The sequence below is a fragment of the Empidonax traillii genome, unplaced genomic scaffold (genome assembly GCF_003031625.1).
Source record: "Empidonax traillii isolate 1590-97213 ecotype Southwest subspecies unplaced genomic scaffold, ASM303162v1 scaffold26:size2357266, whole genome shotgun sequence".
In the NCBI taxonomy this organism is placed as follows: domain Eukaryota; kingdom Metazoa; phylum Chordata; class Aves; order Passeriformes; family Tyrannidae; genus Empidonax; species Empidonax traillii.
The window spans coordinates 1,315,627-1,329,780 of NW_020955219.1; the positions used below are offsets into that span (position 1 = coordinate 1,315,627).

Below are 14,154 nucleotides of genomic sequence, written 5' to 3' on the forward strand. Positions count from 1 at the left end.
CAGTCATGGAACAGTAAAACTACCAGGATTCCCAGTACTACTGGGAACTTCTTTGTCTACTTTCATTCTTAGATCTGCTAACCATAGATTTTTGTGTAAACATTTTGCTTCCACTACCTACTTTGTTACTATGACTGTTCCAGCCTTTTTTTTTTTTTTATTATTATTCTTTTATTTATGTTTCAGTATGATTTACAGATGCTTTTCATTTTACTTTGCATTACCCGTGTCCTGACAGTCCTGGGTCCCAGCCGTGGAGCCGGATCCCACCAGAAATGACATCCAGCCCGGGGCTCCAGGCCTGTTGGTGTCCCTGTGGCATCGGCGGGCCGGGTGGGCTCTGCGGGGAGGAAGGAATGCAGCGGGCCTCCCCGCTGCCGCTGACCACAGCTGTGATGGGGCGCAGCCCGCAGGATGCTTCTGGGGCTGCAGGGAGCTGCTGGGACACGTGCGAGGGGAAAAGGAGGCCTGACAGAGCCTGTGTCTTATTCCCCCCTTTTCCCCCATAACAGTGGCAGGATGCCAGAGGGCTTCAGACCCCCGTGGCACATGCCCAGGCTGTGCAGAAACTGTGCACACTGACAGCGTGGGGTAAGGCTGCTGGATCCAGCCTTACACGGCGCAGGACCCACCCTCCATATAGTGGAGCTGGCCGTGTGCTTTATTCCCACAGAGACTGAAACCCACACTAGTCTGCAAGAGCTCATCCCCCATAGTCTGAGGACTATGGCAGTGTGTGTAGTTCAGTTCCAAGAAAAATGCCAGAAGGCAGCATGAGGAAGTTTCCTGCCATTTGTCTCTTCCAGCCAACATTGCTGTATTGCAGGGAAAAGGGACGTGTAACAAAAGCAACTACCAACAGTGTAAGAAAAAATATCTTTGTTATTATGAATACATCATAAAATCACAGTCATCTTATACACATTTTAGTATTTCATATATAAATAAAGTGAACAGTATAGTTATTGGAATGTGTAAATAGGAACAAACATACGGATTTTAATGTGAAATTAAGAGACTTGGACCCCACCCCCATCTTTTGTTGCTGCTCTGGGACTTGGCATATTAACTCTGAAACACTTCTAGAAAGAAGGCTATGTAAGCTGTGATGCCAATAATAACTCCAGGCATTACCCTAATTCCATTTACAATCAATTTTCCTCTTCTTTTCCTGATTTAGCATGACTATTTAAAAATTCTTCCATGCCAGAATGACAGCTTTGCAAGAAAGACTAAACCTGTATGTACTTGGCACAGTGTTGAAAGAAAACATTTTTCAAGATTCATGATTTTGTTAATCCCATTAACAATCAGCGTTTTCCCACCACTACACACTCTTGCAAATGTTTCCATTAAATATATTTCTAATATTAATAAAATAACAAATTCTTTATTATCCTTCTGCTTATAACTTGATGTCTTAACATCAAAATAATATTTCTTTCTAATAAAATTATACATAGTATTTATATGGAACAAAGTTGTCATGTGCATGAGCCTAGTAATGAGACTAGACATAAGTGTAGAAGTTTCTACTTTCTTGGTTCGGAGTCTTGGGAAAGTTTGTTATTTTTGGAGCCACAGAGTAATAAATAATTTGAAAGGTAATGACTTCTCTGGCTACACCATAATGAAACTTAAGATTGGAAATGATTCCTCTGTGCTGGCTTTATTAAACGTTGTGTATGCTGAAGAAAATGACACTTATTCTGAATGCCTTTATGTGTTTATCCAGAAATCTTAGTGAAGTGTTGCTGATACAATTTGTTATGGAAGTTTTCATACCATTAATCAGAAATGAGAAAGGTCTATGCAAAGATCAGAGCTGGACGCAGACCAGAGGCTGACCCTTCCCTGCCAACTGTGCTTAGAGGGGCTCTCCCTGCTGTAGGAATTCCTGTATCATGTTGGGTGAACTTGTTTTTCCCATAGTGTCCCCCTTGTTGCTGGGACTAGAACAGCTTCAGAGCAGGAAGTCTAGACTGAGTAGGGTGAAAGACAAGGACAAACCCCCCAAGGAGCACTTTCTGTCACCTTTTTTTATGGAGTAAACTCATCTGTTGGAAACCCAGCTCTAGGCTGTGAAAACCAAGGATGCTGACTCCAGACAGGGAAGACACTGAGGTTTCCATTCAGAAAGGCATGTAAACGTGTGCTAAATTTATAGCCATGAATCTGTAGAACAACTTTCTGTACTTACAGCGAAGTATGTTTTATCTACTTTTCTGGTCCAGTCTCAGAGTTTCCTTTGCTGGACACTTATGCACAGCAGGGCAATTGTCACTTACCACTGAATTTGACAGTTAAATTGTGGGAACTTCTCATTTGGCATGTTTCTATATCTGGAAAAGCAGATCTCAGAGCTAAGATAAGTGCCTTTTTTAGAATGCATCACCTTGTGGCCAGAGGGCAATAGCATCTAGCTGATATGTAGGAAGTGACTCACCTAACGAAAGTTAGGTAATTTTATAAGTAATGGTCAAAAATCTGCATCTACTAATTCTCTAGTGGGAACCAAACTGACCCAGCAGGTGATGGGGTGTAGTGGTAAACATATGCAAGAGTTCCACAATTTGCAAGATTTAAAAATACAACATTTGACACTGAACAAATTTAATTAAATTTTCATATTCATAAGTGATGTAATTTATACTGTTGCCTGCTTGAAATCAAGAAAATATGACATAAAAGCCTCAGTTTATACTGTCTTTGAGGTTTCTTTCATTCTGCTGCATATAAGACCATCCCTCTTTTGGCAACAAGTTCCTTCCTCAAGTCTCCCCTATGATGTGGTTCACAAGTCTACTTGGATCTGCAGCTGCTGGCAGAGCTCCTCCCAGACAGAGGAGAAGCCCAAGGACCAAGGGTAAGACCACTATCTTTTTTTTCAGCTATCCCTGTGACTCAGGCATTGGTTTGTAAATACTGATACAGACATAACATGAAGAGGAGTACAGAATATTTATGTTCTTAAAAGTTAATGCCCTTGCTTATGGCTTAGTGATAGTGAGAAGCTGAGAAACAACTACAGGAATGAATACATTCTCTTAAGACGATACACAATAGACATGAAAGGTCTAGAGAGCCAACTGTTTACACAGCATGACCTGTACTGGTGGTGTCAGGATTATGCCAACTATCTTTTGGCCCAGAGAACATGGAAGGGAATCCAAACCTTTATGTGTTATCTGAAAAGGCCCTGCTTATACTTTTATCTGTATTTATTCTCTTAGAACATGCAAGCCCTGAAAAACATGGCAAAATAACAAGATTTCCTTTGCATTTGTAACACGGACACCACTGAGCACTAAACACACTGTAGAAGTAGCAGCTACACAGATACAACACTGAAATTTTGTGCTTAAGATATTTGCTTTGTATTCCAAGCATGGCAAAGTCCTCAGCAGCTGTGGTAATCCAAAAGAAATGGTAACATACATCATCCATGAGGTATGTTTTAATTTGTGCATCCAATTTTCCAGTGTAAATAAAGGGCACTCCCTTTTATCCCCATTCACAAATACAGGATCCCATGCGCAGTACCTCACTTAGCCATCCTCGTACCAAGTTGAAATGTTTTGTCATGTGGACTCCTGCACCAATTCATACTCCTCCATATACCCAGCCAAGTACGCTGCCATTCTGTGTTCCCATTTGGTGAAAGCCGTTTAGGTTGATCTCATGCAACAGAGGAACAAAACACATGGAAGCTCTTTGCAAACATGAGGCCTCTCTCTGATGTCGACATCACTCACACTTCAGAATTTCACCAAGGAAGACATGAACCTGCAGGAGGTCAGAATCTGACTCTTTCTGCAAGGCTGGGATTGATTTCGTGCTTGCCAGTAAGCCTGCCTGATTCACTTATGATTGGTTTTCCTGTTTTAAACATCCCCTTTTATCTTGCTCATCTTTGTGTAGCGTATTCAGCATGAATCTGTTGAGAAAGGAAACTGGCCTTCACACTGAGCAGTGGGACAATGGTGAGGAAGAAGTAGTGTTAGTTTAGGACGAACATCTTTTTACTGTCTTTGAATGACAGTCTAGCAACTCAAAGCCTAATAATTTCCAGATCAAGCAGCAGCACCCTTGTATCACTGCTTCACCATAATTTTTTGCCTTTTTCTGCCACGATGGGGCATAATAGAGGACAATATCTCACTTACAGATATCCTCTGCTGTGAAACAGGGATCCACTTCTCACACTTTCCTAAGCCTGGGGACAGTAGCTGGAAACCTGACTTCAGTGGTATAATATATTTGCATTTATAAAGTAACTCTGGACCAAGGTTTTCATTACTGACATCATTCAGGGATGATGTTCAGCTACCCCTCTGTCCCTGGCAAGATATGAGTACTGGGTCATTTGGAAATAGAATGCAAGGTAGGCAGGTGGAATGCTGTGGTCTGCATTATTAGCTAGAGCATGCCTTAGTTAAACTATATACTAAGGAGGTTTTCTTGATAGTATAGGTACAATGCACAGTGCAGGCTTGACGGTACGGAATTACTGCAAGGAGGCTACCATGAACCAGGAAAGCTACAGTACAGGCAGCATGGTTCAGAAAAAGCAGATAGAAAACTGGGAAATAATATATATATATATATATATATAATATAATATATAATATATATATATATATTACATTACATTACATTGTCAGTGCATCTTTTATATTGAAGAATTCTAAAGGGCTTTATTTTTCAGTGGGCATAGCTAAGGATGGTCTGCCTTCTGTATCCTGGAGTTTCTGGGTGCTGCCCGTGGTTTGTAGTCTTCTCCAGATCCAAAATCTACTGTGTCATGATAGTTTGTAAATTCCTGAGGTAATGGAAATTCCTCTGTTGATGAATGAGTCCTGTGTCCAAACACTCTCTCTTGCAGCTCAGCGATGTCATTTCTGATGTCTGCCATCATCAGCAATAGGAAATCAAATGAACCTGGTGGGCCCTGCAGTCACAATGCATGGTCATCAATAACAAACCACCTTGCTCTTACAATTTTCAAACTGCTTGACAGAATTACTCTTGCAAGGGTAGTTCAGCAAAATATTTCTTCATATCAATCACCAAAAGTTAGTGGTCTGTTTTTTAACCAACTTGCTCCGGAAACAATTTTCAAAAGAATCAAATGTTTTTGCAGACAGAACCTACATTTATAAGATGCTCAGCCCTTTTGTCACTTAACAATTCCTTTGCTGTATCTGTTTCTTAAGAGTAACCTGACACCTCATGGGAATAGATGACTTAAACCTTGATTCCCCGTCTTGTTTCTTATTAAACTGACATAATTTACATTCTTGTAATGACTAAACAATGTATTTTTTAAAAGACTTCTGTTCTTTGGAAACTGTCTTTTCAATATGGTAATCTTGCTGCTGTCCATCACTTACTAAATATATTGATAATTAAAATGCAGAGAGTATCTAATATTAGCTGATTTCACACATTAAACTAAACTGTTTAATACTGAGGGCACACTGATGGTCACACTCTTAAAAATCCCCTCCACCTTTAAGAAAATATCATAAGAAGTAAATTCATAGAACTGTAGAACAGCCATCTAGTTCCAACCTCCCTGCCATGGGTAGGGACCAGGTTGCTCAAAGCCCCATCCAACTTGGCCTTGAACACTTTCAGGGATGAGGCATTCACAGATTCGCGGGGTGATCTGTGCCAGTGCATCCCCACCTCACAGTAAAGAATTCTTTTCCAATGTCCAGTATAAACCTATTCTCTTTCACTTCAAAGCCATTCCTCCTTGTCTTGTCACTACAAGCTCTTGTAAGAAGTCCCTCTCCATTTTTTTTGGTAGGCACCTTCAGGTCCTGAAAGGCTGCAAATAGGTCAGCTCAAAGAGTTATTTTTTCCAGGCTGAAAAATCCCAATTTTGCTCAGCCTTTCCTTATAGCAGAGGTGTTCCATCCCTCTAAGCAGCTGGATGGCCTCCTCTGGACTCACTCCAATAGGTCAATGTCCTTCCTGTGCTGGGGACCCCAGATATCTTTAAACAATTTCACCTGAAGTCAGATTGTCAATACTCATCCTTCTGCTGACTGACTCAAAGCCTATAGCTTCCCAAATTCCAGAGAGATGAGGGGCAGGATTTTAAACAGTGCCTGGGATCAAACTCCAAATAGGAGCTGAGGTTGAACTGTGCCAACTAGCACTCTGCATGGGATCTCATGCCTTCTGAGGATGTTCCAGCAACTTTGCAGAGGAGAGGGATGCCTACTGCCTCCAGTCTCTTACCCAAAGGGGGAAGAAGGTGTGCAGGCAAAAAAACTTGGATGAAAAGAGGTAATTACTTTGTTTCTAATAAAATTTTATGTGTATCTAAAGTATCTTTGCTCTTAACACACAGGGTTGTTTTTTTTAAAAAAAATCTTCTTGACTATTAACCTGTTGTTAATAGTCAGCATCACTTTATTGTGTAAATTCCTCCTGTGAGAAATACTTACAGGTATCCCCTTTGGTCCTGGTGCACCTCGCTCCCCCTGTAATCAATACCACCATGGTTAGTTTGCTATGACCAAAGGAAACAAACAAATAAATACCCACTGTTTGTCTCTGCCTCTCCCTTATTTACTGTCCCCAGATCAGGAATCATCAGCTGATGCTTGTTTGGAAAAAGAAAACAAAGTGAAGGAGGAATGAAAGGAAATTGCCACTGATTCTAGTCGGAGCAGAGGGGGGCACTTCTGATGTTTGTCCTGCACAGTAACAAGCAAAGCAGTGAAGAGGAGAAATTCACAAAAGATCTGTCTAATGAAAAGGGCTAAAGCATCAATGCTTCTTCAGAGAAAAGCCTAAAGATCTGCAGGGAAAGGAAAGAAGGCTGCTTGACAGCCTGGCAAGACTATTTGCAAGACTTTAGCAATGCCAAACACAAAACAGCAGAAAAGTGGGACAATAGGACATTTTCTTCTTAGCAAAGGAAATGAGATGGTGAAAGGGTCTGTCTATAGGTGTGCAGAGAGACTCTTTAGCAAGCCTTCACTTCGCATGCACGTGTCCATCTTACGGAGATTAGTACCTCTCCTCACCTTGCTGCCATCTCTCCCTGGGGCTCCAGGTGGGCCCTGCAAGAGAAAAGAAAGTGTTCACAAGGACATGAGAAGTTGTGGAGCTAAGGCAAATTGTGCAGGGTGTGACAGGAGATGAGAATACTGACCACGGGGCCCCGTCTGCCCTGCTTAATATGTGATATGTCTGGAGATGGACCCATAGGTCCCATGGATCCACGAGGGCCTGGCTGTCCAGGAGGTCCAGGTAACCCAGGAACTCCTTGACTCCCTTTTGGTCCTGGAGCCCCTGCAATCAACGACAAAGGTTATCTGTCAGGGAAAGCCTTCAGGAACACTTCACAGTGCAAACAGTGAGGAATGACCATTTTCTGAATGACCCAGTTGATTGGTTACCTTAACACATCCAAATCCATAACAATACAACCAACACATCTGTGTCTGCACATCAGCAGCCCTCTGAGGCAACACTACACCTTGTCACAGTAGTTACAAGAGATGATCAGTTAAACAATTCAATACTGTGTATACAAAGAATCCAAGTCTGACACTGCGAGATGGTTAGAGACACAGACTGGGAACTAAAAGAAAAGCAAAAATGCCTAATTTTCACACAAGGAAGAACAAGGCACATTTGAGAAATATCTGATAAAAAGAAAGCCTCAGAAAACTCATGGGAATTTTGTATTGATGGGATCGACATGACTGGCGCAAGCAAGCCCTTTCCAGTGGTGGGCTGCACCTCTCTTTTGCCCAGTACAGTAGCCAATGTGTTAGGGGCAAAAAGGTCTCTGTTCTTCCATTTTGCTTTATATCCTTTTCAGTTTCTGGTGGTTCAGCAGAGCATGTCAGTTTTTAGGAAGCACACAGGCAACAAATGTATGTGTAGCTCAAGAGAAATTCTATGAAACGAGAACCAGAAGTCAGACACCTGAAACAACATTTGCACAAAATAAAGACCATTGAAGTGTCACTAGCTGAAACACTTTATCATTAGAGGAAAAACACTTTTCTTCATACTGAGGGCACATGAAAGACACAGAGAATGAAAGGCAGAGAGTAAAAAGAGTTCAGCAGGACAGAATATGTACAGTTAGAATTTTCAAAAGGAGATAACCCAGGTTCAGTGATGACTCTCTGGAATTCTTCCTGTCCAGGCAGCAGAGGAAGTGATTTTAGGGGGAGTAGAGTTCTACAGCACCTCGGACAGCTCATTCATGGCAAAAACTGGTGGGTGGAAGACCTGAAGGGTCAGGCCTACCTTGGAGGGATTGCAAGGCAATGCACTGTATTACACTTATGATACATTGGAGACTGAAGATACTCATCCTCCAAGAAAATGAGATAAAGACTCAAAAACCAAAGCAAGACTGCAAAAGGGGGTATAAACACAGGGGCGGGGGGTGGGGGAAGGGAGTGAAGGGAGGGGGTGGTTTGATAGGGGATAAAATCCTTGTAAGGAATATCTGTTAGTTCTCTGTAATAATCTTTCTGAAATCCAACACAATGCTGAAATTCCTGGGATTCATTGCTAACCCAAAATTAGATTTCCAAAATTTTTAGTACAGTTGGCTGCCGATTGCAAGGTGTCTGGTTTAAGTTAGAGCTTTAGGAACCCTCTATTTTTCACATTGTTTCAATCTGTACCTTAGCAAAGAAGGTGTGAGTAGAGCTATACTTTTCCTTTCAGATTCCTTTGAATCTGAACACAACACAAAACAAACAGATGAATCCTTGCAGAACCAGATGAGGGAAAAATAAAACATTTGGCACAAACCCCCACAAACTGAAGGCATATTTTCTGCTCTCCTACTGACAGTGAGCTAAAGCAATAGATATTCCTGAAATGAAATAGTGTTTTAAGGCAGGGTTAAAATACAGGAAATGACAACTGAAGCAGGTGAGATATCCCAGTGAGAGGGAGAAATTTAACACATACGGGACAAACACAGCTTGGATGTCAAGAAACAGATGGAGGCACAGTGGATGATGTTAGACAGTTGGCAGAGGCTGACCATAACAACCAGAAAGTTTTTCTTTTCAAATTTAGCGCAAATGCAAATGTAATAGTATCAATCAAAATGTAAAAATGCAAATATAATAGTATCAATCAAAGTGTGAGACACATCAAATCCTATCACACTGAAAGACTCAAGATTATTATTTTTATTCTTAGCACTATTGAATGTTTCTGTCCCTCTGGTCTATATCTTACCTGGAGGGCCTTGTTGGCCAGGCTGTCCTGGGGGGCCAGGGATATATGCATTAGATGCAAGCACTTTTTCACCAGTGATTTGCTTGCTAAGATCAGCAGCATTATTTGGTAGCAAAGCAACCTGCCAAAACCAAAAATCACTGTAAGACCTTAATTGTTCAGCTGGATAAATTCCATTCTTAGTTAAGCGTTCATGAGAACAAAGAGTCTATCTAAATATTTCAGGAAAATGTAAAATGTTTAATCATATCTGTCATTGAAATAATTGGAAAAAAAAGAGAAGTTACTTTGTGAGTCTGTTCACTTTTCAAGCCACTGTGGAAACACTGCAAGCCAATCCAGTGGAGGACTGGAGAAATTCTGGTGAGATACAGCAACAAGTTCTGAAAAACCGAAGTCTCAAAACTGCTTGGATCTTCTCAGGAAGCCTTTTTTTCCTTATTTGAAATTTTCTTTATTCATTTACTGTACCTTTCTCAGGGCAACATTTGCTCAGACTTTTAAGTTCTCACTTGCTGCACAAGCCACAGACTTTCCATTGGTTTCAGTGAGAACCCAAAATCTTTAATGGATCCGACCCTGTAACCATACTATTTAACCCGACAGATGTCTGGATCTGCTCTGCATACAGACACAAAACAAAGTAAGTGAGAATGTAAGAAAAATTGCACACTATAGTTTAAAGTGTCATTATCCATTACATGTGTAATTATCCATGAAACATTAATCTGTCCAGATTGAACATATTTAATAATTAAATATATTTAGAAAAATATACAAATGTGTAGTCTCTCCAGAAGCAGCTGAAGGGAGATGACAAGCCAGGAGACTGGTCTGCAAGGAGGAAAGAAGTTTATTAGTGGTGAGCAGCTCATGTAGAGTTGGGGATTGTGCTCTACCAAACGGAACTGAAGAGCTATTTCAGCAACACCAGAACAGACCTATCTCTGGGTGAACTTTGTTGTTCCTTGAAGGAATTTGGCTCACTGGGTAATTTGATGCTGAATTCTGAAATATTTGCCTGGGAGAGCTGCATTAAAGTAAATACATGATGACTCCTACTATCTGACAATGCTTTTCATCAGCTATTTGGAATTCCCTGAACTGGGCTGTTCTCAAGACTCCTACTTGTTTCTGTAATTATTTGATATTCATTCTCCCGTCATTACTGCAAACCTAATATTTGTAATGCACAAAACCACCTCCCCCAGTGCTATGCACTTTCAGTACTTACTTATAACTGGGCAAATTTCCTTTGGCAAACAAGTTATTACTTACAGAATGCAATTTAAGAGCAGCCAGTGCTGCTTGCAGGTTGAGATTGGATGCACAGAACAGTTCAGAAGGAAAAAATCAGGAAGAAAAAAGTAACCTGAAATGCTGATGTTTCTGGTGGCATTTCCAAAACACCAGTTTGATTACTGAGTCTGGAATTCAAAATGCAATGACAGGAATATTAGGATTTATTACTTTTTTATTTGTTACTTAGGTTTTGGAAAGCACTGCAGTTCCAAAGACATGATGACTGCAGTATAGGCAAATTAAGTGCCATGATGTAAGTCCTACAAGAATTTGCTAGATTCACTCCATCCCCACAGAGATCAGTGGCTAGATGAGGTCAACACTTCACAGTGAGATCAACACTGTGAGTTCCCACAGAGTATTTCATAAATGCTCACTCATATGAATCTGCTCACACCAAAAATGGATATCCAGCGCATCTATTGCTCTGGGGTGAGCTGTCATCTTTGGTTTTCCAGAGAAAAACCTCTGCTTTGTTTACCAGTGACCCTGCAAGCTTTCTCAGCCAACACCCCAGACCTTGCAGCACTGACCAGCGTGAGGGGCTACGAAGATAAAGGGCTACTCCATGGCTTACAGTGTCCTATAGCTGGGGATGAAAAGGAAAATGCAGTAGTTGGGGGCTGACAGAGACACACACTGGCCAGGAACCAGCATGGGAAACTCCAGTGGCTGGCTCCAGTCAGCAAAGTTTTGTGTGCCAGAGGTGTGTCCACTCCGTCAGAGAAGGTTCCTGGCTGGATACAAATGGAAGGGCTGCAAGGACCATCATGCTTCAAAACTTTCACTACGAGACACAAATCAACCAAGGGTTCTGCTGTGCCAGTGCTGACACGCCAGAACTGAGACACAAAGATAAATCATGTGGCCACCTGAGAGCGTTATATTTTTCAGGTAGTTTTTGGGAGTACATTTTCAGTAAGTGTTTTTCCTTAGGGGTGGCCACTGTTGGGTGACAGATTAATTGAAGTCCTCTTCTGAGCTGATGTGTATATTTCTCAACAGATCTTGTTCTGGGGATCTATCCCAGTGGATAAATAGATGTCACTTAGCACATAGACTCTGCCATGGATACTCTCCACGTTATATTGCAAATAGGCAGGTTGGAGTAAAAAGGTGCGTGTAGTGGTGAGGACTCATCAGGAAGAGGGTTTGGAAGTGTATTCTTTTCTGTTGCTTAAATAGTGGCTTGTTTCTGCCAGCAAGGCTGTTGTAACAATTGAGTATGTAAAAAAACAATCACATAGCTGCTGTGAAAGCATCTACACATGCTTCCCCACTGACTCAGCTGGACTTGAGGCATACACTAGGAGTGCCAAAATACCCAGGCTCTGGTCTAGCTCACTACTCTTTGATATCTTCTGGACAGAAAATGGTTGTTAAATGCACCAGAGCCAAACCATGTGTTTTTGATGTTGACTCACATCCTCTTAGGGATTGGCTATACTCACTAGCCTAATTTGTTTCACCTTTTAACTGAACCAGGATCCTGGTCCAGGATGACCTTGGCTTTCTCCATTGACAGCTCCAAATCTGAATGGCCCTTGGCAAATAATTTTTTTGTTCCATGTGCATGCAAATATTAGTGAGGGTAAATTTTAAAGAAAGACTGTTCTAGAAACAAGACTCCCATATGCTGTTTTGCACTCTGCATCTGGAATTTTGGGTAATTTCTAGGGAATCTGTGGTTTAGACAAACTTTGACAGTGCTTGTCAGGAGTGATGTGGGACATGGCTTTCTAATTAAGATGTTTAAACACATCTGTACAATAGAATCCAGTTTACTTGATTTTTTAAAAAAATTGTTGGCTGTCTGTCAACATGTCAGATATCTTTCTGCCAGTTTTCCAGCTTTCCACTCTCCTTCCTTCCACAGGGTCTGAGATCAGTAGGATTGCCCACAGATCTCTAGCATATCAGGACAGAGCATCTCATAGTCTTTTCTACTAACCATAATTTTGAATAAATTTCATAAAATCTGAAAGCCTTAACCACAAGACTGAAGACTCATTCCATAAACTGTCTCCTTGGCAGACAGAAATTACTTTTTCTGTGCAAATCAGAACAGCTTCAACCACAGATATTGAGAGATATCCTCTCCAGAAAAACTTGACCGTGGGGAGCAGCAGGTAAAACACAAGGGTTGATGTTTCCCTGGGTAGAGAAGTAATACTGGTACAGATCTCCTCTCAGCATGGACAAAAGGTCTCCTTTCTGTGCAGTAAAATTGCTGAGGGTATCGGGGACCTTCTCTTCCAGCTCTGTCTGTGTGTGGCACAACCCAGTGGGCTCCCTCTGAGGATGCCAAACAGATCAAGTCTCAGTAGGAAGATACTGGGGGAAAAATTAAGCTCTATACAACGACAGCACAACTATAAAGTAAGCTTAGTTTGAGCTGCTTGGTTTGGCCACAAGTACTGTGCAAGTGACCACAGTGACAGGTATCGATGGCCTGAACACAGGCATCTAACATTTTGAACTCTGGCATCTAACTGGAAGTTAGACACAGAAAACTTTCCATTAATTCAATCAGTCAGTTCTTGCAGCAAACAACATGACCAAGAGTGTGACCCCAGATCCCTCCTGGGAGGTCAGTGTGAGTCTGTTCAGCATCACCGAGAGTGGCTGGAGAAACAGCCATGCAAAAAGCATGGATCCTTTTTTAACCTCCGTGCTACCATTTGAAAAACAGACTTTCCAGCACACATGAAGTTCTGTCACTTCCACATTTGTCTTCATGCTGATTCAGAAGGAAAACATGACATTTTGAGATTTTTGAGATAAAGATTATCTCTAACCTCAGTGAATTTCATTTTAGTGAAGCAGATTTCTTTCTTCCTAAAATTGGAGGAATAACATTAAATGCAACAAGGGAATACACCAAATTGTGTTTTGACACAGTGAAATGAAATGAGTACCCTGGGTGAAATAATTACAGCCTGTCAGCATGAATTGCTGAGAATATTTTCGCAGAACATTTCAATTTGAAGGAACCTGAATGTTCAAAGGAGATGTCACCAGAAAAGGCATTACACCTGCATCCCTGCACTTGGCTCTCCAGATCTGAAGCTGGGTCCTTGGGTATTTCAATCCTAACTCAAATGCAAAAGCAGGTTACATATATGAGCAGTTAAAGGCCAGGGGAAGTTTCTAAATGCATTGTTCTCTACTTGTAAGAAGACAAGTGAAAACAAAAAAGGTTTGGGAATGATGGTTTTTCTTTTTTAAAAGAAGAGTGATGTTTCAAGCTAGTGATGTTTCTGTTGAGCCCCACACCTAAGAAAGCAAGAACCCTGTATCAGCACCCCATTAATGCAAAATCATGTTCCTACATCTACAGAATGTCTTGCACTTGCTGATTCTGAAGGTGGATCAAGTCCAAAATCCCGGGCATCCAGAGTGAATGAAAAGCTTAAGCCAGCACAGATTGCCAAGAAACCTGGGCTCAGCCTGGGATGGGTGTTTGCCAGACTGTTTTACCACAAGCTTGGTAACACAGATCTATGAACTTGGGTTGAATATGCTTACAATCCATACAGAACCGTAAGGAAGAGATGCTGTTCTTACATGATTTTAAAATATATTGCCATCCCCTTTTTGGGTACAAGAATC

The 14,154-nt window shown here is 41.3% G+C and overlaps 1 protein-coding gene across 1 annotated transcript in view; it reads right to left on the bottom strand.

Annotated features, from left to right (window-relative positions):
* Positions 1-2,686: 2,686 nt before the first annotated feature.
* CCBE1 (collagen and calcium binding EGF domains 1) overlaps positions 2,687-14,154 on the bottom strand; it is a 94,733-nt gene continuing 83,265 nt past the window's right edge. Inside the window, exons 7-12 of the mRNA XM_027907004.1 lie at positions 9,241-9,361; positions 7,175-7,314; positions 7,047-7,082; positions 6,462-6,497; positions 4,654-4,951; positions 2,687-4,610 (exon numbers count right to left, since the gene is read on the bottom strand). Of these exons, the coding sequence (XP_027762805.1) occupies positions 4,718-4,951; positions 6,462-6,497; positions 7,047-7,082; positions 7,175-7,314; positions 9,241-9,361 (567 nt within the window). The 3' untranslated portion in view covers positions 2,687-4,610; positions 4,654-4,717. The remainder of the gene's footprint in view (positions 4,611-4,653; positions 4,952-6,461; positions 6,498-7,046; positions 7,083-7,174; positions 7,315-9,240; positions 9,362-14,154) is intronic.